General features: G+C 35.6%; 3 protein-coding genes across 9 annotated transcripts; all 3 read left to right on the plus strand.

The window, feature by feature from the left end:
• The first annotated feature begins 3,292 nt into the window (after positions 1-3,292).
• Positions 3,293-7,229, plus strand: LOC108987857 (pentatricopeptide repeat-containing protein At1g11290, chloroplastic-like). Of its 3 annotated transcripts, XM_035695391.1 has the most exons (4): positions 3,293-5,486; positions 5,707-5,984; positions 6,680-6,765; positions 7,145-7,229. In XM_035695391.1, exon 1 carries the CDS (start codon positions 3,298-3,300, stop codon positions 5,407-5,409), a length of 2,112 nt encoding a protein of 703 aa, XP_035551284.1. In that variant the 5' UTR covers positions 3,293-3,297; the 3' UTR covers positions 5,410-5,486; positions 5,707-5,984; positions 6,680-6,765; positions 7,145-7,229. The 3 variants fall into 3 exon arrangements, with proteins under 3 accessions (XP_035551284.1, XP_018816431.1, XP_035551282.1); XM_018960886.2 differs by having other exon boundaries at positions 3,293-5,984; XM_035695389.1 differs by lacking the exons at positions 6,680-6,765; positions 7,145-7,229 and adding an exon at positions 6,483-6,652 and having other exon boundaries at positions 3,293-5,984.
• Positions 7,230-10,299: 3,070 nt separating this feature from the next.
• On the plus strand, positions 10,300-14,985 carry LOC108987854 (FACT complex subunit SPT16-like). The gene is made up of 2 exons (XM_018960881.2): positions 10,300-10,403; positions 11,412-14,985. Exon 2 carries the CDS (start codon positions 11,482-11,484, stop codon positions 14,695-14,697), a length of 3,216 nt encoding a protein of 1,071 aa, XP_018816426.1. The 5' UTR covers positions 10,300-10,403; positions 11,412-11,481; the 3' UTR covers positions 14,698-14,985.
• A 3,765-nt stretch (positions 14,986-18,750) lies between these two features.
• On the plus strand, positions 18,751-24,137 carry LOC108987855 (FACT complex subunit SPT16-like). Of its 5 annotated transcripts, none has more exons than XM_035695591.1 (3): positions 18,751-18,910; positions 19,036-19,128; positions 20,447-24,137. In XM_035695591.1, exon 3 carries the CDS (start codon positions 20,502-20,504, stop codon positions 23,715-23,717), a length of 3,216 nt encoding a protein of 1,071 aa, XP_035551484.1. In that variant the 5' UTR covers positions 18,751-18,910; positions 19,036-19,128; positions 20,447-20,501; the 3' UTR covers positions 23,718-24,137. The 5 variants fall into 5 exon arrangements, with proteins under 5 accessions (XP_035551484.1, XP_018816428.1, XP_018816427.1 ...); XM_018960883.2 differs by having other exon boundaries at positions 19,039-19,128; positions 20,434-24,137; XM_018960882.2 differs by having other exon boundaries at positions 19,039-19,128.
• The last annotated feature ends 1,020 nt before the right edge of the window (positions 24,138-25,157 follow it).

A 25,157-nucleotide genomic window follows, 5' to 3' on the forward strand; every position in this document is an offset into this window, starting at 1 on the left:
CTTTTGTTTTATTTCAATTAGAGTTTGCATCTTGGGCTGTAGGCCTGATCTTTTATTAAATAAGTCTGTAGTTGGCCCATGGTTAGAGTTAAGTCTAATAGTAGAGTCGATCTATAATGTGAACACTGGAAACCCTTGGGAGAATTATCTGATGAATATTGAAGCCCTACGTTTTCCCTTCTTTTTCCTTGTTCTTGGAGGTGCTCCTCTTGAAGAGTGCTATCAACTTCACTATCCATTTCTATCTTGCTGTTATATATACCTCTTTTACTGTCATGTTACAGTAAGCTTTTATTTCAAATCCTAAATTTTAAATACTAAAAAAAGCCTATGAGCTTAAAATCCTAACTATTTGCAATTTGAGTGATAGTGTTTTAAAATCATTTGGCCAAATCGATGTGCCCTGATTAAGAATTTTGAGCTTTGGTTTGAAAATGGACTCGTTTGGATAGTGAGATGAGATGATATGAGATGAGAATATTTTAAATGAGTTGAATAAAATATTGTTAAAATATTATTTTTAATATTATTATTATTTTGAGATTTGAAAAAGTTAAAATTATTTATTATATTTTGTGTGAAAATTTAAAAAATTTGTAATTATGAGATGAGATGAGATGAGATCATTTCTCTATCTGTTTGGAAATAGATCTCATCCCATCTAATTTCCAAATATAATTCAAATATAAAATTTTCAAACTAGTCATTACAACTTTTCCAAAATTTCAAATAAAAAAAAAAAATTCAACATTTTCAAATTATCAAACAAAAATAATATTATAAAATTATATTCTAACAATATTTTAACTTTATAATATTTTTTATTCAATTTTTTTTATTTCATTTCCCAAAACCTAAAAAATACTCAACTCAAACTATCTCACCACTATTCATAAATTATCTTACTATTATTCATAAAATCCACATCTCATCTCACTCCTCAAAACGATCTCTTGTCTCATTTGTTTTCGCATATGAGATAAGATGAGTTGAGATAAAAGTTTAAAATTGAATAAAATATTGTTATAAGATATATTTTTAATATCATTTTTGTTTTGGGATTTATAAAGTTGAATTGTTTATTTTATTTTGTGTGAGAATTTATAAAAGTTGTAATAATTAGATGAGATAAGTTAAGATGGAATGAGAAGTTTTGTGAAAGTTAAATGAACATTTTTACATTTGTTTTGAAAATTTTTTTTTGTGATAATCCTCTAATTAAATGAATATCCTAGATTTTTTTGCTTTGATTTTTTTAGAATATTTATGAATAAATTACATTCAAATATTTAGATTCTCTGATTTAATATTTAGATGCAAGACATTCATTAAGTTGGCTTTGTCACAAACCGCTAAAATGAGAGATTATAGATATAAAAGTTTAAATAAGACTAGGTGACCAAGTTAATAAGTTTTGGAAATGACTAAGTGAATAAGATGATAAAGTTTATTTTATCTTTAGTTTTGTAATTTGGATGAATGTAAAATATTTTGACTTTATCTATAGCTATTTTGATTTTATCTAGAGGTTGTTAGATAATATTTTAGACAAGTCAATAGTGTATGTATCCAAATTATAAAGAGTTTGGAATTATCCCGCATCAGAGTTCTACTATAGATCAAATTCCTACCAAACTCATTCCATCAGCAGAGTCCTACTGTAGATCAAATTTCTATCAGATTGTTTATTTAAGGGATCCTACTTGTTAGGATCTACAAAGATTCAGTTCTAAATATTTTTTAGAGCACTTTTTAGTGCATATTTTGGAGAGAAAATTCTTTTGAGAATTTTCATATTGTTTCTCTCAAAAAGTGTGATCGTGCTCCATGTTGGAGATTGAGTGATTGTGCTCTATGTTGGAGATTGAGTGATCGTGATTCAGTCACTGGAGTTCTAGGAGGGAAGTCAATAGTTTGAAGATCGCCAGAGGTTCTGGCTACTACTGCGGTAGAAGACAAACAGATCGTTTGTCTGGTCAAGGAAGAGAGTCAGGTTACAAAGGTTTTGTAATTGAGAATTACTTGTAATTGATTTTCAAATAATAAGATTAATTTTCTTGGGTTTGGCTGTCCCGAAAGGTTTTACCTTTGAGGAGTTCTTTAAAGGGTTTTCCTTCGTAATCAAAATTGGTGTTACACAATTTATTTATTCTACGTTATTGCTTAATTATTAAATTAATTGTATGTTTGATGACTAACCAATTTGTTGAGTGAATTGATAAATATTTTCGTTATGATACAGGGGTATGTGAGTAATCTCACACACAAACCTCTCTTGAACTAACTGCAGTTCAATTTGCAATCATCCCAACTTATCAATTGTGGATGAAGCATTGAAGTTATAAATAACAAAATTATTCTTATTTAGGAAAAGTTTGGGGAGTGAGATGATATGAAAATTTTGTAAATAATAGTAAGATAGTTTGTGAATAGTAGTGATATATTTTGAGTTATATTTTATGGGACTTTGGGAAATGAGAGAGAAAAAAGTTGAATAAAAAATATTATAAAGTTAAAATATTGTTATAATATAGTTTTTTAATATAGTTTTTTAATATTATTTTTATTAAAAATTTGAAAAAATTGAATTGTTTTTTATTTTTTGTTTAAAAATTTGGAAAAGTTGTAATGATTAGTTTGAAAGAGTTGTAATGATTAGTTTGAAAATATTTGTATTTGAATAATGTTTAAAAATGAGATGTGATGAGATAAAAATTTTAGGAGGAAAAACATTTTACAAAGAATAAATATAGATAACAACCACTGTTTAGGAGCAACCATTTTGTACACATGATGTGATATCATCTAGACCAAACATGCATTTTGCAGAGGTAAAGAAAAAAAAAATGGATCGCATGCATCCATGTAGTGTGTGCATTGTGTGCATCACTACAATAGATGCTATATAGAATGACTCTTTTACAAACAAGCCAAGATTGTGAGTTGGACATGTTCTCAAGGAACATTTTCTACATACTTTTATTAGGGTTTTGCTAGATACAAGCGAGTTCGTGCATCATATCGCGTTCCAATGATTTTTTTTATTTAAAAAAAATGAAAAATTTATTTTTGAGAGAAGAAGAAAATTTCCTATATCATAAAAATTATTTTCATCTTTAATTCATATCATTTCGTTAAATATATGTATTACATATCAATTTCGTTAAATATATGTATTACATATCAATATTGATACACGAATTGATGTACAAACTTGCTTGCAATAAGATTTTTCCCTTTTATTAATGGGGGGCACGTCTAATGAAGTTGGTGGGCAATTCACGTGGTTTATTCTTAATGCAGAAGCTGGGTTCGTTGTGTCCTATGCCCTACCCCTCGCGTTTCCTCCTCCTCTACCACTCAGAAGCGCAAATCAAGTTCCTTCTCGGACCAATCGAGCCGGATACATGCGTTTCATTGATCAAGCAATGCAGAACCATCCAATCTTTGAAATCCGTCCACGCTTCAATGCTCAGATCACATCTTCACTCAAACCTCTTCTTCTCCACCAACCTCATTTCTCAATACGCCTCTCTAGGCTCCATGTCTCATGCCTACTCCCTCTTCTCTACGACCCAATCGTCGGATGTCTTCCTCTGGAATGTAATGCTCCGTGGCTTCGTCGACAATGGATTATATAACCGTTCCATGCTTCTGTACAGAAAAATGCTACTACGGGGCATTCAACCCGACAATTTTACGTACCCTTTCATTCTCAAGGCATGTGGATGTTTTAGGGATCTTGAGTTTGGGGTTATAGTTCATGGTAACCTGATAGAATCTGGGTATGATTCAGATGTCGTCGTTGGTAATTCACTCGTTACCATGTATGGTAAGTGTGAGCGTCTTGATATTTCTCGGCTAGTGTTCGATAAAATTGCTGAAAGAAGTATAGTCTCTTGGAGTTCAATGATTGGTGCATGTGCACAGAATGGGCAATACGAGGAAGGGCTATCGTTGTTCTCGCGAATGTTGGATGAGGGAATCAGACCAAACAGGGCTCTTATCTTAAATGTGATGTCCTGTGTACACAGAGAAAACGATGCTGATGATGTCTGTAGAATTGTGATAAATCATGGAGTTGACTTGGATCGGCCTGTCCGAAATGCAGCAATGGGGATGTATGCGCGATGTGGGAGAATTGACATCGCTCGAAGATTCTTTGATGGAATCCTCGAGAAGGATTTGATGTCTTGGGCAGCCATGATTGAAGCTTATGTGCAAACTGATTTGCCTCTTACAGCCTTAGAGCTCTTTAAACAGATGGTATTGGAAAGAATCCCTCTTGATTCCGTGAGCCTTTTGAGTGTGATTCATGCTTGTTCAAATTTAGCTTCTTTCCAGCAAGCACGCTTCATTCATGGGTTCATTACTCGGGGATTTCTTGAAAACCAAATATCAGTTGAAACTGCTCTAGTTGACCTCTATGTTAAATGTGGAAATTTGTTATATGCTAGGAAAATTTTTGATAACATGCGGGAAAGAAATATAATCTCATGGAGTACCTTAATTTCAGGATATGGAGTACATGGCCATGGCAGAGAAGCGCTCTACCTATTTGATCAGATGAAGGACTCGATAAAGCCTGACCATATTGCATTTCTATCGGTGTTGTCTGCCTGCAGTCATGGTGGGTTGCTTGTGGAAGGATGGGAGTGCTTCAATTCCATGAGTAGAGATTTTAACGTTACACCAAGATCTGAGCATTATGCATGTATGGTTGACCTGTTGGGCCGAGCCGGTCGGCTGAATGAAGCTCATGATTTTATTGAGAGAATGCCTATGTGGCCAGATGCTGGTGTCTGGGGAGCCTTGCTTGGAGCATGTAGAATTCATTTAAATGTAGAACTCGCTGAAGTCGCTGCAAAATCTTTATTTCGGTTAGATTCAGATAACACTGGTCGGTACGTTCTATTGTCCAACATTTATGTGTCATCAGGCAAAAGGAACAAAGCTAATAGGATTAGAGCTCTGATGAAACAAAGAGGGTTGAGGAAAATTGCTGGCCACACAATTATAGAGATTAAGAACAAGATCTATACATTTGTTGCTGGGGATCAGTCACACCCACAAACTAATTTGATATATTCTGAATTGGAGAAAGTGATGCATAGGATTCGACAGGCTGGGTATACACCTGATCTAAACTTTGTATTGCATGATGTGGAGGAAGAGATGAAGGAGAAGCTATTGTATGCGCATAGTGAGAAGTTGGCAATTGTTTTTGGGCTACTGAATACAGGGTCATCTAGTACCATTAGAATTAGAAAGAATCTTAGGGTTTGTGGGGATTGTCATACTGCTACAAAGTATATATCTAAGTTTACGGGAAGGGATATCATAGTGAGAGATGCTCACAGATTCCACCATTTTAACAAAGGAACATGCTCTTGTGGGGATTATTGGTGATGTGTTATGGTCTGATTCTAGTATTGCCAACATATTTGTGCTTTTACTGGAGGAGAAATGCTGCGAACTATGACCAGGTAAGGATTCAAACAAGCATGACCAATAAATATGTCAGTGTATAGAAACCTGTCGTGCCTCCTCGGCTTTACATGACCAATAGCTTAGGATAGGCTTACACGCAGCAACTCTATGTATGGTGACATTGCAAAGTTGGCTTCACAGACTTTGTGGTAGTCACTAATATGGGATGTGCAGAAAAGTTCGTCTTCTAGTCATATTGCCCACTTTTGTTTTCAGGCTGGGGTATTTTGCATAGTCGGAGTGCATGTATTTGTGGAGGAAGATCCAAGGAAGGTCAGATAGGGCTACCATGGTGCTTCAGAGCTATAGAAAGGTCAACTGAACAAAAGTTCTGATTGCATAAAGACAAGATTTTGTGGATGGGACTAAAAATTTTAATATTCGAGGGCTGGAATTGGGGCTGTTCTTGGAGACGAAATAAGGCAATGTAATGATGGCATTGAGCAGGAACAGAAATGCTGTCGAGGATATGGAAGATATTGAGGCTCTCTTGGGTAGGTTTTCATGGGCTTTTGGGTCATAGGGGCTCTCTTGTATGAGTTAGGTGTTTTCTTGTATACATCCAGTGTACTTGATCACTCCTATTGATATATATATATATATATATATATATACACAATATTATTACTTATATAAAAAAAAAAAAAAAAAGATATTGAGGCTCTAGTAGCCTTATGCGAGCTGGAAATAATATGCCAGTAGGGGACAGCAACCATCATTCTTGAATGCAATTCATTGGTAACTGTTGCCACACTCATCTCACAACCTTCCAACTTTTCTCGTCTAAGGACCTTTGATGGATGAAATTAAACTGCGATTCAAATGCTTCAGCAACTATGGTGTTACTCATGCAAAAGGGAGATCAATGAAGGCATTTCTTCAGATTAAAAAAGAAATAGGAAAAATATTACACATAGTTAAAAATAGAAAAAATAGTTTAAAATCGCTTTATGATATTACTGATAAAAAAAAAATCTCTTTATAATATGCAGGTAATTGCATTCATTGAATGAGAAGGTACTTGCATGTGTATATCTCCTTTTGATATTTAATTTTTATCAGGTTTCTCAGCCTGTCATTGAGTTCAATCATGGAAACTGGAGTTTACCACTCCAAAACATAAAATAAAAGAATAAATCATATCCTTACTTATAAAAAAATAAACCATATTCTATTGTTGACACTGCAGGCAAGTGAATCTTTGAAACTCACTGTGTTGAACTCAAAAGGACGCATTTGGACAATGTTAGCTGGTGGTGGTGCAAGTATTATACTGTAAGTTTAATGCCCTCAGATTTCTTAACAATCGTTCTATCTGCTGAAGGCTGGCCTCATGTTGAACCAGTTTTGGAAGCATTTTTCATTAGATAAGGTGAAAGGTACTCATAAGTGGCATGATTTATGCTGAAATCTCATGTTAGATGTCTTGTGTAAGATAGTACTCAGTCTCATCTTAGTTCTAACTCAATCTTCAAGACCTTCAAATAAAAATCTTGGCATCAGTGAAAAGTTTCCTTTGGGAGTAGAAAATGCTCCTTGGCTTATGCTGTATAAAGTTTCCTCAATCTTCTTTTTTCCCTGGTGTTGAAGTATTAAAATATGAAAAATCTCTCTAGTTTTCCATGGCACTGAACTGTATCGATGTTTCTTGCAGGTCTCCAGACACAATGACCGGAATCTGCAAACAGGGATTAAGGGCTTGTTTGGATTTAATGAGAAGGGATGGTTTTAGATACAAGATAGAAGTTAAAAAAAATATTGTTAGAATATTATTTTTAATATTATTATTGTTTTAAAATTTGAAAAAATTGAATTGTTTATTATATTTTATGTATAAATTTAAAAAAGTTGTAATGATGATATAAAATGAGACGAAATACTTTCTAAATCCAAACAATTCCTTGAGAGCAGTTTGGATTGATGGAAACTCTAAAAACGTCAGAGTTCTTATAAAAACTCTAAAAACCAAATCATTCGTATCTTCCACAGTACATGACATGGATGATGGATGTCGAATATGTAAGCAGCCAGAGAGAGATTGAGAAGGCAAGAAATATTCAAATTTAATTAATTTTTAAGCCCAACTCAAATAGTTTTATTCAAGACGGTGCCCTTGCTTTTCTAGGTAACTGCAAATCAGTACTAACGTTCCGTTTGAATAATAAAAATATTATTATAATTCTTTTAAATTTTTATATAAAATATAATAAATAATTTAAATTTTTATATATTAAAATAATAATATTTTAATAATATTTTATTCAAATTTTAATTTTTATTATATTTTATTAGATAACAATATTGATACCTAGAAAGAAAAAATTCCATAGTCTGTATTTTCGTTCGTCACTCTTCCGTTGATTGTCACATATTACAAGCATGTCACGGACTCACGTGTCAATTTTTTTATTGCTTGAAATTTCATATTGATGGCACGTGGGCGGCTAATTAGTATGACATATGGCATAATATGACACATTCAGATGCCACACGTCAATCTTCTCATTAGTTTTTTAACAAAATATTGATGGAAGTATTTAGTTCAGTTTTTTTTTTTTAAAGTTATAGATATTAATGTTACAAAAATTGAAAACTGTGTCCTCTATCAATTAAGTAAATTCAAAAAAAAAATGATATTTACAGTTATAAGAAATATAAATTATAAATATTTTTAAAAAATAAATAAATTCAAAATTTATATAAATAAAATTATTTATGTTAAGAAACAGGCAGAATTAGAAATAGGAGTTCTTCGCCTACTCATCAATTATAAACCTCTAAATAAAGTATTACAATGGATTAGATATCAAATTCCCAATAAAAAAGATTTACTATCTCAACTTTATAATGCTACAGTATTTTCAAAATTTGATATGAAAAGTAGATTTTGGCAAATTCAAATTGCTGAAAAAGATCGATATAAAACAGCATTTACAGTCCATTTTGGACATTTTGAATGGAACGTTATGCCATTTGGATTAAAAAATACCACTAGTGAATTCCAAAATATTATGAATGAAATATTTACCCATTTTACTCAATTTTCAATAGTTTATATAGATGATATATTAATATTTTTTTCATCTATTGAACAACATTGGAAACATTTAAATACTTTTGTTCAAATCATCAAACAAAATGGATTAGTAGTTTCATCACCTAAAATAAAATTATTTCAAGATAAAATCAAATTCCTTGTACATGAGATTTATCAAGGAACTATTACACTAATTAGCTGAGCTATAGAATTTGCCGATAAATTTCCAGACGAAATAAAAGATAAGAACTGTAAATCCTTTTCTTGCTTTACTTTATCCTTTCTCTGTAACAGAGAAGGAATTTCTATTAAAATACTTGGACAGGAAATCCAATTTAAATTCTTATTTCCTCCAGTATCAAAATAAATTAATTATTTAAAAGAAATCTCATTAACCGAATAAATTAATTTTTTAACAAGAAATTAAATTAAAACAAAAGAAAACCATATAAGTTTTTTAAAACAAGAATTAAAATACAAAAGAATCCAAGAACAATTAAAAGACCTGTTATTAACCAAAAAAATTGAAAATTTTAAAACTATAATTGAAAATGAAGTATGCTCTAACCTGCCTAATGCTTTCTGGAATAGAAAACAACATATAGTTGAATTACCTTATGAAAAAGATTTTTCTGAGAAAAATATTCCAACCAAGACTAGACCTATACAAATGAATAATGAATTATTAGAATACTGTAAAAAAGAAATAAAGGATTTAAGATCAAAAGGATTAATAAGAAAAAGTAAATCACCATGGAGTTGTGCTGCTTTTTATGCTAAGAAACAGACAGAATTAGAAAGAGGAGTTCCTCGCCTAGTCATCAATTATAAACCTCTAAATAAAGTATTACAATGGATTAGATATCCAATTCCCAATAAAAAAGATTTATTATCTCGACTTTATAATGCTACAATATTTTCAAAATTTGATATGAAAAGTGGATTTTGACAAATTCAAATTGCTTGGACAGATGAACATACTAATATTATAAAACAAATTAAGGCCCATGTTAAGAAATTACCATGTTTAGGAATTCCATCTCTGCATACCTTTAAAATTATTGAAACAGATGCCTCTGATTTTGGATATGGAGGAATTATGAAACAAAAATTATCAACTGATTTGGAACAAATTGTTCGATTCCATTCAGGATGTTGAATCCTGCCCAAAAGAATTATAGTACTATTAAAAATGAAATTTTAGCTATTGTATTATGTATTTCTAAATTTCAAGATGATTTGCTGAATCAAAATTTTTTACTTAGAATAGATTGTAAATCAGCCAAAGAAGTTTTGATTAAAGATGTTAAAAACCTGGCTGCTAAGCAAATATTTACCAGATGGCAAGCTATATTAAGTATTTTTTATTTTGATATTGAACATATTAAAGGAGAATCTAATTCTCTTCCTGATTTTCTATCCCGAGAATTCTTACAGGGAAAATCATGTCTTCCTTAAAATTCATAGTAAAGTCCAAATCCTCATATGCGAGGCCACCATCTCCTCCTTATCCTTCACCTTGTCCCTCCGCAACTCCAAGACCATATACGGTATTGGGGTCATTACCACAAAACATTAGACCCTCTTATAATCCATTTTCACTATTAGCTGCTCCAAAAATTAAAAGAATTATATTTAATATTAATTAAATTTATTTTTTTGCAATTAACATTTTTTTTAAAGTAAACTTTGAATATAAATAACTAAACAAACGGCATCGTTTAGTTTAATTTAGTTAGGTTTTTAAACCACCCGTTTGGTCGAATGGTTCCCCTATTTCCTCCTCTCTCTCTCTTTTCCGTCTCTCAACCCGTCTCTGCACTCAGTCCCTTCTCTCTGCGTCTCGACGCTGTGCCGTCGCTGTCGTCGACGCCAGGTAATATGATTTCTCTCGTTTTCTCTGCTTAGCACTCTGTAAATTACTCTCCATTCCGAAACCCTAGATTTACAAGCATATTTGTTTTTTAATTATAGTGTTTGAAACTGTACTGGCCACAACGATATGCTCTGATGAAAAATATTTTGTGCTTTGGTTTCGTGATGAAATAAAAATGTTTGTGTCGTCTTTCGAACAATTTTTTTCGTGATTATGCTCTGATTAAATAAAGACCCCCTTTTTTTTTACGAAACCCTAAATTGCTGAGTTGCTGATTTTTTTGGATAGCCCTTTGTTTCTTTCTTTTATGAAATTGGGATGGTAGCTCGGACTTTAGAGTGACAGCCAAGACTGTGGAAGTAAGAGCTTGAGACTGAGAACCACCCACCTCGTGGCCCATATATAGCCATCTATCAAATATTATCACTTCTGTCCTAAATGAGGCAGTAAACATTGAGAAATCGTTTTAGATGGGTGCCCTCCATAAATACGTGTAGGGTGTACAAAGAGTCTTTCATCTTGATCTAAACCGTCAAAGTTATAGATTTAGATCCTATCATATGTTTATCGCTTAAAGTGCTTGCAACGGTAGTAAGTTAATAATTTAATATTAATTCTTGCTCATCTATCCACCCACCATTTGGTTTACTTGATGCGATGGTGTGATATATGGCATGAAGCTAATTAGACAAGTTTTCAGGTTAATCTGCAATATATGCCTGGGCTTGGGTCATTATTTGTAATGGGGACAGCTTTCATAATTTCCTTGTATCCATCATTAGTGCTTAGTGGTCATATTTTGGGTATCTTCCTGTGTACTTGGGCTATGCCTTTTTCTATTAATAAAATTTTACTTTTACTTATTAAGAAAAATCCACAATATATGCTGTGAAAGGATAAAACGGATAAAACCTGTGTACTTGGGTTGCGGCTCCTGCAATTAGTAATAAACATCTTCTTACTTGTAAAAAATGAAGACAACTGATAATTATTTATTATTTCTTACAGTTTATGCTGATCAGAATGCTATACTGGCTTTCTCATCAAGAACTCAAGGTCCATATCTAAAAAGTTCTCAATGGCTGAACATCGGAATGGCAATGCCAAAATTCCCATTGGCAAGGCATCGGGAGCCACAAATCCATACTCCATCAATCTGGAAAACTTCAGTAAGCGGTTAAAAATGTTGTATTCCCATTGGAATGAACATAATAGTGATTTATGGGGTGCTTCAGATGCTCTGGCTGTAGCAACGCCTCCGACTTCTGAAGATCTACGGTACCTGAAATCCTCGGCTCTGAACATATGGTTGTTTGGTTATGAGTTCCCAGAAACAATCATGGTCTTCATGAAAAAGCAGATTCATTTCTTGTGTAGCCAGAAAAAGGCGTCTCTTCTTGATGTTGTGAAAATGTCTGCCAAAGAGGCTGTTGGCGCTGAGGTAGTGGTACATGTTAAGCCCAAAAATGATGATGGAGCTGGACTAATGGATAGAATATTTCAAGCTGTCAATGCTCAGTCGAACTCCAACGGTCATGATGCTCCTGTCATTGGACACATTGCAAGAGAGGCTCCTGAAGGAAAGCTTTTGGAAACATGGGCTGAAAAGTTGAAGAATGCAAATTTAGAGCTAAGTGATATAACTAATGGGTTCTCAAATTTGTTTGCTGTCAAAGACAATGTTGAGCTAACAAATGTAAAGAAAGCTGCATTCTTGACTTCATCAGTGATGAGGAGTTTTGTAGTTCCAAAGCTTGAAAAGATTATTGATGAGGAAAAGAAGGTTTCACATTCTTCATTAATGGATGACACAGAGAAGGCCATATTGGAACCAGCAAGAATTAAGGTCAAGTTGAAGGCAGAGAATGTTGATATTTGTTACCCTCCAATTTTTCAGAGCGGAGGAGATTTCGATCTGAAACCGAGTGCTTCAAGCAATGATGAGAACCTTTACTATGATTCGAATAGTGTGATTATATGTGCAGTTGGATCTCGATATAACAGCTATTGCTCAAACATTGCTAGAACTTTTCTGATTGATGCCAATGGCTCACAGAGCAAGGCTTATGAGGTTCTTCTCAAGGCACAAGAAGCAGCAATTAGTGCTTTGAAATCTGGAAGCAAGGCCAGTGCTGCATATCTTGCTGCTCTCTCAGTCGTTGAGAAGGATGCTCCCGAATTGGCTGCGAGCATGACTAAAACTGCAGGGACTGGAATTGGCCTCGAGTTTCGTGAGTCGGGTCTTAGTCTTAATGCTAAGAATGATCGAATACTAAAACCAGGCATGGTTTTTAACGTGTCACTTGGATTCCATAACTTGCAGGCTGAGACCAAGAACCCAAAAACACAGAAATTCTCGGTGTTGCTAGCTGATACAGTTATTGTTGGTGAAGAGGTCCCTGAGATTGTTACTATATCAAGTTCCAAAGCTGTGAAGGATGTAGCGTATTCTTTCAATGAGGATGATGAGGAAGAAGATGAGGGGCCAAAAATCAAAACAGAGGCTAAAGGTAGTACGGCAACACTGGCAAAAGCGACACTTAGGTCAGACAACCAGGAGATGTCAAAGGAGGAGCTTCGGAGGCAGCACCAGGCGGAACTTGCCCTCCAAAAAAATGAAGAAACTGCCAGGAGGCTTGCTGGCGGAGGTTCTGTGGCATCCGATAATCGTGGAGCTGGGAGGACAATAGGTGATTTGATAGCTTATAAGAATGTCAATGATTTGCCCCCTTCGAGAGATTTGATGATTCAAATTGATCAGAAGAATGAAGCCATCTTATTGCCAATTTACGGAAGCATGGTTCCTTTTCATGTAGCGACCTTGAAGAGTGTGTCCAGCCAGCAGGATAGTAACAGAAATTGCTACATCCGTATAATCTTCAATGTACCTGGCACCCCTTTTAGTCCACATGACGCAAACTCTGTGAAGTTTCAAGGGTCAATCTATCTGAAGGAAGTTTCATTCCGCTCCAAGGACCCAAGGCATATCAGTGAAGCAGTACAGCTGATCAAAACCCTTCGCAGACAGGTTGCCTCCAGGGAGTCTGAAAGAGCTGAAAGGGCCACCTTAGTGACACAAGAAAAGCTGCAGGTTGCAGGAGCTAAATTCAAGCCAATAAGATTGTCTGATCTGTGGATCCGTCCTCCATTTGGTGGTCGTGGAAGAAAGCTGACTGGCTCACTAGAAGCCCACACGAATGGATTCCGGTATTCTACTTCAAGGCCTGATGAACGTGTGGACGTTATGTACAGAAACATCAAACATGCATTTTTCCAGCCGGCAGAGAAAGAGATGATAACTGTGCTACACTTTCATCTGCACAATCACATTATGGTGGGAAACAAGAAGACGAAGGATGTGCAATTTTACGTTGAGGTGATGGATGTAGTCCAGACGCTTGGTGGTAGTAGGCGATCTGCCTATGACCCAGATGAGATCGAGGAGGAGCAGCGTGAGAGGGATCGAAAAAATAAAATCAACATGGACTTCCAGAATTTTGTGAACCGAGTACATGATTTGTGGGGTCAACCACAATTCAAAGCACTTGACCTTGAGTTTGATCAGCCCTTGAGAGAGCTTGGCTTCCATGGAGTACCTCACAAGGCCTCTACTTACATTGTCCCTACTTCGAGCTGCCTTGTTGAGCTGATTGAGAATCCATTTGTGGTAATAACTCTTAATGAGATTGAGATTGTTAACCTGGAGAGGGTTGGTCTTGGGCAGAAGAATTTTGATATGACTATTGTGTTCAAAGACTTTAAGCGGGATGTTTTTCGTATCGATTCTATCCCTTCGAGCTCGCTAGATGGCATCAAGGAGTGGCTAGACACGACTGACCTGAAATATTATGAAAGCAGATTGAATCTCAACTGGCGTCCTATATTGAAAACTATCACTGATGATCCGGAAAAATTCATCGAGGATGGTGGATGGGAATTTTTAAATATGGATATCAGTGATTCAGATTCTGAGAATTCGGAGTCAGACCAAGGATATGAACCTTCGGATGTACAGTCTGACTCGGTATCGGATGAGGAGGATGATAGCATCGAGTCATTGGTTGAATCCGAGGATGATGAGGAAGAAATCTCTGAAGAAGACTCCGAGGAGGAGAAAGGAAAGACATGGGAGGAGTTGGAGAGGGAAGCAACCTATGCAGACAGGGAAAAAGGGGATGACTCGGACAGTGAGGAGGAGAGGTCAAGAAGGAAGATGAAAGCTTTTGGAAAGGCTCGGGCTCCCGAGAAGAGGAATCATGGTGGCAGCCTTCCCAAGAGAGCAAAATTAAGGTGAATGCAAGGGCTATGATGGGAGCCTTTTTTAATGTAACCCAGGTGGAATGGAGAGAGGATATCTCTCATTTGTAAGCTATACAATTGCATCAGCATCATTAGTAGATGAAGTAGGACAACTCTGTAGGAGTCACTTTTGTTTCCAACTTGTTTTAAGGAGTCTCTAGTTTTCCTTTGTGCCCTTTACGAATCCATATTGTCCTTTCTACTTCTGAGACTAATAGAATTTGTGGCTCCATAAATTATTTGAATGCTGGTTCAGTTGCGTGGAATATGCTGGATTGGGTTACTGAAATTTCTGGCAGATAGAAGCTCCCTTCTCAACTTATTCCTATGACCATACCGTTTCATACAACGTAGCAATGCACACCAACGACGTCGTACTGTTTATTTGGCATCCTTCCACATGGGCCTTAACAGGAAATCATGATTTCCTGGGATGATAAAAATATCATTATTTTACTAAAATGTCTCCATTTTAAAATATACTTGTTTCAATTACAGGACTGGTTGTGCAAAGAGTTTGTGTCTATCATTAGTCATTACTCCGCACTTTGTTTATGGGTATCAATTGTAGCAAGCATTGTGGCCGAGAACTTGATGCTAATTAGGTACATGATTCTTTCTCGTGTGTTTTTCGTTCTTTGGTCGACTCTTGCTCATGTAGTGATGGAACAGACTCTTAGCTTTAATCCCGATCGAGAGTTTAAATTTTGCTCCCAGTAAAACTATTTTCTCAGGTAGCAGAGCACAATTTGAGCAGCAAATACAACTTTTTAGTTTGTTATACTGCTAGCCAAATTTTGCTGCTCTTCTTTAATGCTCCCCATTCAAAGAAATAGAGGCACCTTTCAGCGTAGTTTAGCAGATTTCCTGCAAAAGCCATAGGCTTCTCTCTCCAAGGTCCAAACACCTACCATAAACAGAACAAGAAAGAGGATTTGCTTCGGAAAAATCGTCTATTGGAAGAAATTGAATGATTGCTATCTGATTTCTATATAATATCATGTAAGACTGCTACTCGTACTGATAATCATTATCGATAGCAGGACTGATAAGAACATTTATGTTTTTTTTTTTTTTTTTTTTATTATCTTTTCAAAGATGTCAACTGGCAATGCAATCTAACTAAAAAATAGGAGAAATTACATGATCAACAATAATTTTTCAAGTTCACGGCCAGCTTGCTTTGATAATATTGACAGTACCTGACGTATATATAACTCATTTCAGTCTCACAAAGTACTGCACGTATTTTCTATCTATATATGTCATGATCAAATGAATATTTTATCTTACAAGCTAAGCTACGTAGTACTGCATATATATATATATATATATATATATATATATATTTGGCATGGCTGAATCCGTTGTATTTATATGCAGCATATATATATATATATGCATGCATGGCCGAATGGTGATCTTTATATATGGTACTCCTTAATTTGCGAGCTTTCAAAGCAACATATATGCATGCACAAGCTAGCACGTACGCATACGTACTCATGTTTTGCATGTCTTTAATTACGTAAGTGTGATTACAGAAGCAGCGTGATCTGTGGCGCGCGGCGCACATCTTTAATTTATGTCTAGATTATATATGCCTTAATAGTACTCTTCCCATAATTGTTTTTCTTGTAATGATATATCTGAACTCATTCATGACTCATCTCTTATGATAAACAATCGTACGTGATTCCATTCATAAATTAATCTGTTTCCAATCCCTGTAACGACATAATACTTTGAATTACGAAGGAGTACTACTCATATACATGTTAATTAAGTTTCACACAAGTTCATGTTTATCATGTGAAACCAAGCTTAGAAAGTTAGAAGAGCTTCAATTAATCTAACTGTAAGGGAATTTTCCCCTCACTCATAAGCCCACTAGGCACTCGGCCGAGAGTAATAGATTTCGCCCCAATGTCTGGCCCCAAGACCCAAACTTGCCCACGAAGCAAGTTGCCTGCAAGGAAAAGTAAACAATGTTGGTTTATGGACGGATAAACCTGACACTGATTGGTCGAACCCCACTCATGGGGATTTGTACAGAGCAGAACATGAAAGATGGAGAACTTTTGATTTTCTGATATGGGAATACCGATGGACCACCGAAGACACCAGCAGAATAAGCAATCAGGATGCCACGCTGCATTAATGACACCACTACGTACCTGAGCAACATGCCACATTAATAATGCCGTCGCAGAGGCATGCCGCATTAAAGGATCCTGACAAAGGGAACAGTAGTGAGGAAGTAGGTCCCACGGGGGGAGGCACGATCTACCCCTAGACTCCCGGTATAAATAACAATTTTTAGGTACAAAAAAGCTCTCATTTCTCTAGTCTCTAGACTCTCTCATTATTTACAAACTTCCAAAACACTTTACTAATTTTGGCATCGGAGACTCTTGGCCCCAATGCCACTCTCTTCTAGCTGCTTTCTATTTCGTTTTTACAAGTCCAGTTCTAAGATCTGAGTTGCTAGAATCTAGCCTAAAGACGTACGAAATACGATATTAACAATATCTTTAATTAATTATTTTGAAATATAACTCAAATATGAATTGGTGCTTTCGTAGATATATTGTAATAACCACAAAATAAGATTAGTAACATTATATGACTTCAAAGCTCTTCAATGCGACGCATGAAGTTGAAGGGAGCGTCAAGGACGTGAGTTAATTGAGAGATTGGGATATCCCGTATTCATAATTTATAAATCTCTCACATTGTCTGGAAGGATGAGTTTCATGAGCAAAATTATATAAGTTTAGAAAAAAGATTTCAGTACTAGGCTTATCGTTTGTTTATTTGTCAGACAAGAACGAACGAGAGATCGTACCATGATATATATAATATGAAGGTTGTCAAAATTAACCTCGTGTGCCTAAATTAATTGACCTGCTAATTGTTTTCCTATGTTGCTTGTGATTATGTCTTTGTCCTAATAGTAATAGGATTGACTTTGACAAGGACATCAAATATGTGGGTTGAAAGACTATAATACTACAACTTCATGACAAATCTCACCTGGCGAGGCTTGGGAGGATTCATATAGAAATGATATTTACGATCGTGGAATGCGTAAGTTTTGTGTAATCTTTTTGAAAATAAATAGATAAATTCGAGACTTATTTAAAAAAATTAATTTTTAATAATAGACTTTATTTCTTGTCAAAAAGATTGCTCGATATTTTGAGCATTCTACGATTGTATCTAATATTATTTTAAGTAGAGTCCCATCTATGTTTAATTTTTAAGATTAGCTCAAAAAATAATCCTCCCAACTTAAAACACTACGGTTTGCTTGAGGAAAAAAAAAAAAAGACTACGGTTTGAAAAAAAAAAGAAAAAACAATCTATTTAGTTGAATAAAAAGGTTTTGCTTTGTTTAATTAATGTATGATTTGATGAAAAACTAATCATTAGATTATGGAAAATTCTAGTATACCGTCCAAGTTTGTCCCTTCATTTTGATCTTTTATGTATTTAATTTTTTTTTACTTAACGTGAATTTTAGTGTATTGATATATTTTTTATTTTTTAAAAATATGTAAAAAATAAAAGAAGTTAAAAATAAAATCAAACAACTTTGTATTAGTGGGCTCGTCGAGTGATTAAAGGCTTAAAGCTGAGCAACACGCTAGCGCGATTCTTAGATTATTACAAAGAAGAATGTGATAGCATTTTACAATGAGGTATATAACGGGAGCTTTGGCTCTCATCATCTCCACATATTGCAAATAATAATTTTTATTTTTATGTTTTTTAGTTTTATTTTTTTAAATTAATTAAATTCTCCTCCTCATTATTTATATAGTATATATTTGATTAGATAAAAAAAAATGATGTTGATGTATATGAATGATGAATAAAGTTTTTAACATAATTAACTCTTATTTTTTTAAATAATGAATTTTAAAATTATAAGATAATTAAATATATAATAAATTCAAGGAGTGTATGGGAGAACTAGAATATAATTATTTTTTTCAGAAAAAAATAATTGTATAAATACTGTAGGATATGATAGGAGGAGAGCAGTACTATTCTTGACAGGGAGTAGTAATAATTTGTGTGTATGGCTTAATCGGGATTTCTCCTTGTATCGATTCATTTCCTTTCCCCAATCCCTCGTTCGGTTTCTTCTTCTCAATCCGCCGCTCCTCTCTCAGAGCTCTATTGTCTGCGTGTACGTTCCGGTAATTTAATTTCTCTGTTTTTCTCGTTCTGTATCTTTGTCGATTTATCGCACTCTCAATATTCCGGCAGCAAACCCTCATTTTTTCCGGATTCCTCACATTCTCTTTCTTGTCTCGTTTGGAAGCAGCCTGAAGGAGAATTTGTGTTTTCTTTTGGGATGTTTGAAGCCTCCATCGGACCATCGGAAGTCTGAACTTGGAAACCTTGCACACTGCAGGTAAGCCTCCATTGCCAACCCTAAATTGATTGCAAGCATTAAAAAAAAACCCATGAGCTTAAAATCCTAACTATTTGAAATTTGAGTGATAGTGTTTGGAAATCTAGTGGTCCAACCGATGAGCTCTGATTAAGAATTTTTTTCTTTGGTTGGGAGAATTTTTTTAAATGAACATGTTTGCATTTTTTTTTTTTTTTGAACATTTTTTGTGATAATCCTCTGATTAAATGAAAACCCTTGATTTTTTTTTTTGCTCTGATTTTTTTTTATGTATATTTATGAATAAATTACATTCAAATATTTAGATTCTCTGATTCAATTTTATGTGATTATTCTGCACTGAATGTTTAAAGTTGTTGCCTTTTGAGAGAACCGGGTGGCCCTTGAAAGTGTGATGGCACTTGTGTTCCGTTGCGGGCATATAGAAAATTCCAATTCCTTTCTTGCGTGTTTATATTCTCTGCATGTCGATAAATCTAAGAAAAGTCTTGAGCACATATCTTTTCTCATTTGGTACTTATACATTATGTGTGTGTGTGTGTTCTTGGTCAAGTTTTTTTGTTTTTTGGACAACACACAAAGCTCCCTCAAACTAATCACCCCAAGTTATCAATTTTGGAAATCCCCCCTAACTACCAAAAACTATAATAAAAAAGTCAAAATACCCCGATTAATTTCAACAAAATAATTTTTAAATAAATAGTTTTTTATAATATTTAATTCCTCAATTTAATTTGATTTTTTTTATATATATATCAAGGGTATGAATATAATTTTTTTTATGTCGGGAGTAGATTTTTTTGGTAGTTTGTGGAGAGGGAGGTGACTGCCATAATTGATAGCTTGAGGGATGGTTGCAAATTAGGCGGTAGTCTGTGGGGGTATGTGTGTTGTCCCTTGTTTTTATCTAAAGTAACTTTTAGAAAAAGATGATTAATTAATTATATGTGTGTGAGTTGCTTATCCTTTGGGAATTAGAATAAGACGGAGACATGATATCCGAAGTATGGGTTTATGTTCTTAATTTCTCTTGTATAAAGGAGTAAATGTGATATAATTTATGTCTGCTCCTTAACTATAATTTCCGCATAGGTCCTATAATTTAAGGCCTAGTTACTCAAGAACAGTTACTTAAATATTAACTCTTGCTGATCTTGTTATGTGCCACTTGGTTTCTTTAATAAGATATATGGCATGAAGCTAATAAGTTCACAGGTTAACATTGCAATATATGGAGAGAACGAAGAAAATGATAATTATTAATTATTTCTACTTATGAAAGTTATTATATATTATTTCTAACAGTTATGTTGATCAGAATGACCTACGGGCTGTCGTGTAAGAATTAGAGATCTATATCTAAGATTTTCTCAATGGCCCAACACCGGAATGGAAATGCCAAAATTGCAACTGGCATGTCATCGGGTGCCACCAATCCGTATGCCATCAATTTGGAAAATTTCAGTAAGCGGATAAAAATGTTGTATGCACATTGGAATGAACATAATAGTGATTTATGGGGTTCTTCAGATGCTCTAACCATAGCAACGCCTCCGACTTCTGAGGATCTACGTTACCTGAAATCCTCGGCTTTGAACATCTGGTTGTTTGGTTATGAGTTCCCAGAAACAATTATGGTTTTCATGAAGAAACAGATCCATTTCTTGTGTAGCCAGAAAAAGGCATCTCTCCTTGATGTTGTGAAAATGTCTGCCAAAGAGGCTGTTGGTGCTGATGTTGTGGTGCATGTTAAGCCCAAGAATGATGATGGAGCTGGACTAATGGATAGTATATTTCAAGCTGTCAATGCTCAGTCGAACTCCAACCAGCATGATGCTCCTGTCATTGGACACATAGCAAGAGAGATTCCCGAAGGAAAGCTTTTGGAGACTTGGGCTGAAAAGTTGAAGAATGCTAATTTTGAGCTAAGCGATATAACAAATGGTTTCTCATTTTTGTTTGCTGTCAAAGACAACATTGAGCTTACAAATATAAAGAAAGCTTCATTCTTGACATCATCAGTGATGAGGAGTTTTGTAGTGCCAAAGCTTGAAAAGATTATTGATGAGGAAAAAAAGGTTTCTCATTCTTCATTAATGGATGACACAGAGAAGGCCATATTGGAACCAGCAAGAATTAAAGTAAAGCTGAAGGCAGAGAATGTGGATATTTGTTATCCTCCAATTTTTCAGAGCGGAGGTGATTTTGATCTGAAACCAAGTGCTTCAAGCAACGATGAGAACCTCTACTATGATTCAACAAGTGTGATTATATGTGCAATTGGATCTCGATACAACAGCTACTGCTCAAATGTTGCTAGAACTTTTCTGATCGATGCCAATACATCACAGAGCAAGGCTTATGAGGTTCTTCTTAAGGCACAAGAAGCAGCAATCAGTGCTTTGAGATCTGGGAACAAGGCCAGTGCTCCATATCTAGCTGCACTCTCAGTAGTTGAGAAGGATGCTCCGGAATTGGCTGCAAACTTGACAAAAACTGCAGGAACTGGAATTGGCCTTGAGTTTCGTGAGTCGGGACTTAGTCTTAATGCAAAGAATGATCGGGTTCTAAAACCTGGCATGGTTTTCAATGTGTCACTTGGATTCCATAACTTGCAGGCGGAGACCAACAACACAAAGACACAGAAATTCTCGGTGTTGCTAGCTGATACAGTTATTGTTGGTGAAGAGGTCCCAGAGGTAGTTACTGTATCAAGCTCTAAAGCTGTGAAGGATGTTGCTTACTCGTTTAATGAGGATGATGAGGAAGAAGATGAGGGGCCCAAAATTAAAGCTGAGGCTAAAGGTGGTGGGACTACCTTATCTAAGGCCACACTTAGGTCAGACAACCAGGAGATGTCAAAGGAAGAGCTTCGAAGGCAGCACCAGGCAGAGCTTGCCCGCCAGAAAAACGAAGAAACTGCCAGGAGACTTGCTGGTGGAGGTTCTGCTGCGACTGATAATCGTGGTGCTGGGAAGACTATAGGTGATTTGATTGCTTATAAGAATGTCAATGATCTGCCCCCGCCGAGAGATTTGATGATTCAAATTGATCAGAAGAATGAAGCCATCTTATTGCCTATTTATGGAAGCATGGTTCCTTTCCATGTTGCCACATTGAAGAGTGTGTCGAGCCAGCAGGATAGTAACAGAAACTGCTATATCCGGATAATCTTCAATGTACCTGGCACCCCTTTCAGTCCACATGACGCAAACTCTGTGAAGTTTCAAGGGTCAGTCTATCTGAAGGAAGTTTCATTCCGCTCCAAGGACCCAAGACATATCAGTGAAGCAGTACAGTTGATCAAAACCCTTCGCAGACAGGTTGCCTCCAGGGAGTCTGAAAGAGCTGAAAGGGCCACCTTAGTGACACAAGAAAAGCTGCAAGTTGCAGGAGCTAAATTCAAGCCGATGAGATTGTCTGATCTGTGGATTCGTCCTCCATTTGGCGGTCGTGGAAGAAAGTTGACTGGCTCACTAGAAGCCCACACGAATGGATTCCGGTATTCTACTTCAAGGCCTGATGAACGTGTGGACGTTATGTACAGAAACATCAAACATGCATTTTTCCAGCCGGCAGAGAAAGAGATGATAACTGTGCTACACTTTCATCTGCACAATCACATTATGGTGGGAAACAAGAAGACGAAGGATGTGCAATTTTACGTTGAGGTGATGGATGTAGTCCAGACGCTTGGTGGTAGTAGGCGATCTGCCTATGACCCAGATGAGATCGAGGAGGAGCAGCGTGAGAGGGATCGAAAAAATAAAATCAACATGGACTTCCAGAATTTTGTGAACCGAGTACATGATTTGTGGGGTCAACCACAATTCAAAGCACTTGACCTTGAGTTTGATCAGCCCTTGAGAGAGCTTGGCTTCCATGGAGTACCTCACAAGGCCTCTACTTTCATTGTCCCTACTTCGAGCTGCCTTGTTGAGCTGATTGAGAATCCATTTGTGGTAATAACTCTTAATGAGATTGAGATTGTTAACCTGGAGAGGGTCGGTCTTGGGCAGAAGAATTTTGATATGACTATAGTGTTCAAGGACTTTAAGCGGGATGTTTTTCGTATCGATTCTATCCCTTCGAGTTCGCTAGATGGTATCAAGGAGTGGCTAGACACGACTGACCTGAAATATTATGAAAGCAGATTGAATCTCAACTGGCGTCCTATTTTGAAAACTATCACGGATGATCCGGAAAAATTCATTGAGGATGGTGGATGGGAATTTTTAAATATGGATATCAGTGATTCAGATTCTGAGAACTCAGAGTCAGACCAAGGATATGAACCTTCTGATGTACAGTCTGACTCAGTATCTGATGATGAGGATGATAACAGTGAGTCATTGGTCGAATCTGAAGATGATGAAGAAGAAGACTCTGAAGAAGAGTCAGAGGAGGAGAAAGGTAAGACTTGGGAAGAGTTGGAAAGGGAAGCAAGTTATGCAGACAGGGAGAAAGGGGATGATTCGGACAGTGAGGAGGAGAGAACAAGAAGGAAGATGAAGGCTTTTGGAAAGGCTCGGGCTCCTGACAATAGGAATCGTGGTGGCAGTCTTCCCAAGAGGCCAAAATTAAGGTGAATGTATGTGCTCTGTTGGACAGTCTTTTTAAAAGAAATCCTGGTGGGGGATTGAAGAGAGGATCTCTCTCTTTGGTAAGCTATACAGTATCATCAGCACCAGCAGTAGATGAAGCAGGACAACTTTGTGTAAGATCAGGCCCTTTCGTTTCCAACATGTTCTAAAATGGTTCTAGTTTCCCTTTGTGGCCTTGAACGAACCGAAATTGTCCTTTCTACTTCTGGGATTTTTAGAATCTGTGGCGCTAGTTAATGTATGAGAATGCAGGTTCAGTGCTTGGAATGTGCTTGATCGGGTTGTTGAATTTTCTGGCAGCTTGAACTCATTGTTAGAAGCATACCGTTCCATACAATGTAGCAATGACCTCTTAATGTATAATTTTTTAAGAATGAATTTTATTCGAATCACGCGTTCATACTACATTCCCTTGTAAACTTTGTCGTTTAAACATGTAACAATTTTGAATCTCAACAACCATTTTTCATTTGCTATTTTTTTTTATTTAGCTAAAAATAAAACGGACTTTAATTCTCTATACAATTCAAAAAAAGAAAAGAAAAAAAAGAAACTACTCTTTAACAAGTGCTTATCTTCTTTTTTGTTAAAAATTAACAAATGACGCTGTATAGTGTTTTTTTATCAGAAAAATTATACAACAAATAAATACTATATTAAAGGGGCGGGAAGGTGAATGTACTAGCTGGCCTCTATATGCTCGCTTGATGTTTTTTTAAAAGTAATGTTAGATACAATAATGAGTTATATAAACGCTATTTATTTATTTCGATAAAGAGTGAAGTTTACTATTAAATGTGAATCTCATATTTATTTATTTATTTTTTCAAGAAGAGTGCACGACTCTTGTGTATTTTATGACTGTAAATATCATTTCCCGTCTCTTAAACAGTAAACATACATCCTGTTGATCTCCTGCCCGTTACCTCTGCGGGTTGCAAGGATCATGTAAACGTGCCGAATGCCGAAGAGGAAGTTCGGCCTCCACAGCTAGCTGGAGTGAGGGAGCAGACTCCTTCCAGTCCCGTACACGTAGAGTTTAAATGAGGCTCCCACTCAACTATTTTCCCAGCCTGTACTGAATTTTTGAGCACCCATTGCAACTTTTTAATTGCTTTGTTGAGCTGTATACTAATTGTTGTTGCTGCTCCTCTTTACTCCCATTAAAATGACAACAAAAGAATTAAAAAAAGCTCATTTTTCCCTCTGCAACTCGGCATTTTTTCCTGCAAAAGCCATATATATTATATACATATATATAGTAACACCCCATTTAGAAACTGACGGTGGAGATCATGTTGAATGTTCATGCTAACCTACCTCTTCAAGTTTATCAATATGACAGCTATCCACAAACTTGTATTTCGAAGAAGTATGTAAAATGCAGAATGCATGGCCCTGAAATACATGAAAGTGACATGACTG

Source organism: Juglans regia, chromosome 11 (genome assembly GCF_001411555.2).
Source record: "Juglans regia cultivar Chandler chromosome 11, Walnut 2.0, whole genome shotgun sequence".
NCBI lineage: Eukaryota > Viridiplantae > Streptophyta > Magnoliopsida > Fagales > Juglandaceae > Juglans > Juglans regia.

Excerpts from the sequence above, each read along its gene's own strand:
- LOC108987857 (XM_018960886.2), top strand. The coding sequence starts at position 3,298 with ATGCAGAAGCTGGGTTCGTTGTGTCCTATGCCCTACCCCTCGCGTTTC.
- LOC108987854 (XM_018960881.2), top strand. The coding sequence starts at position 11,482 with ATGGCTGAACATCGGAATGGCAATGCCAAAATTCCCATTGGCAAGGCA.
- LOC108987855 (XM_035695591.1), top strand. The coding sequence starts at position 20,502 with ATGGCCCAACACCGGAATGGAAATGCCAAAATTGCAACTGGCATGTCA.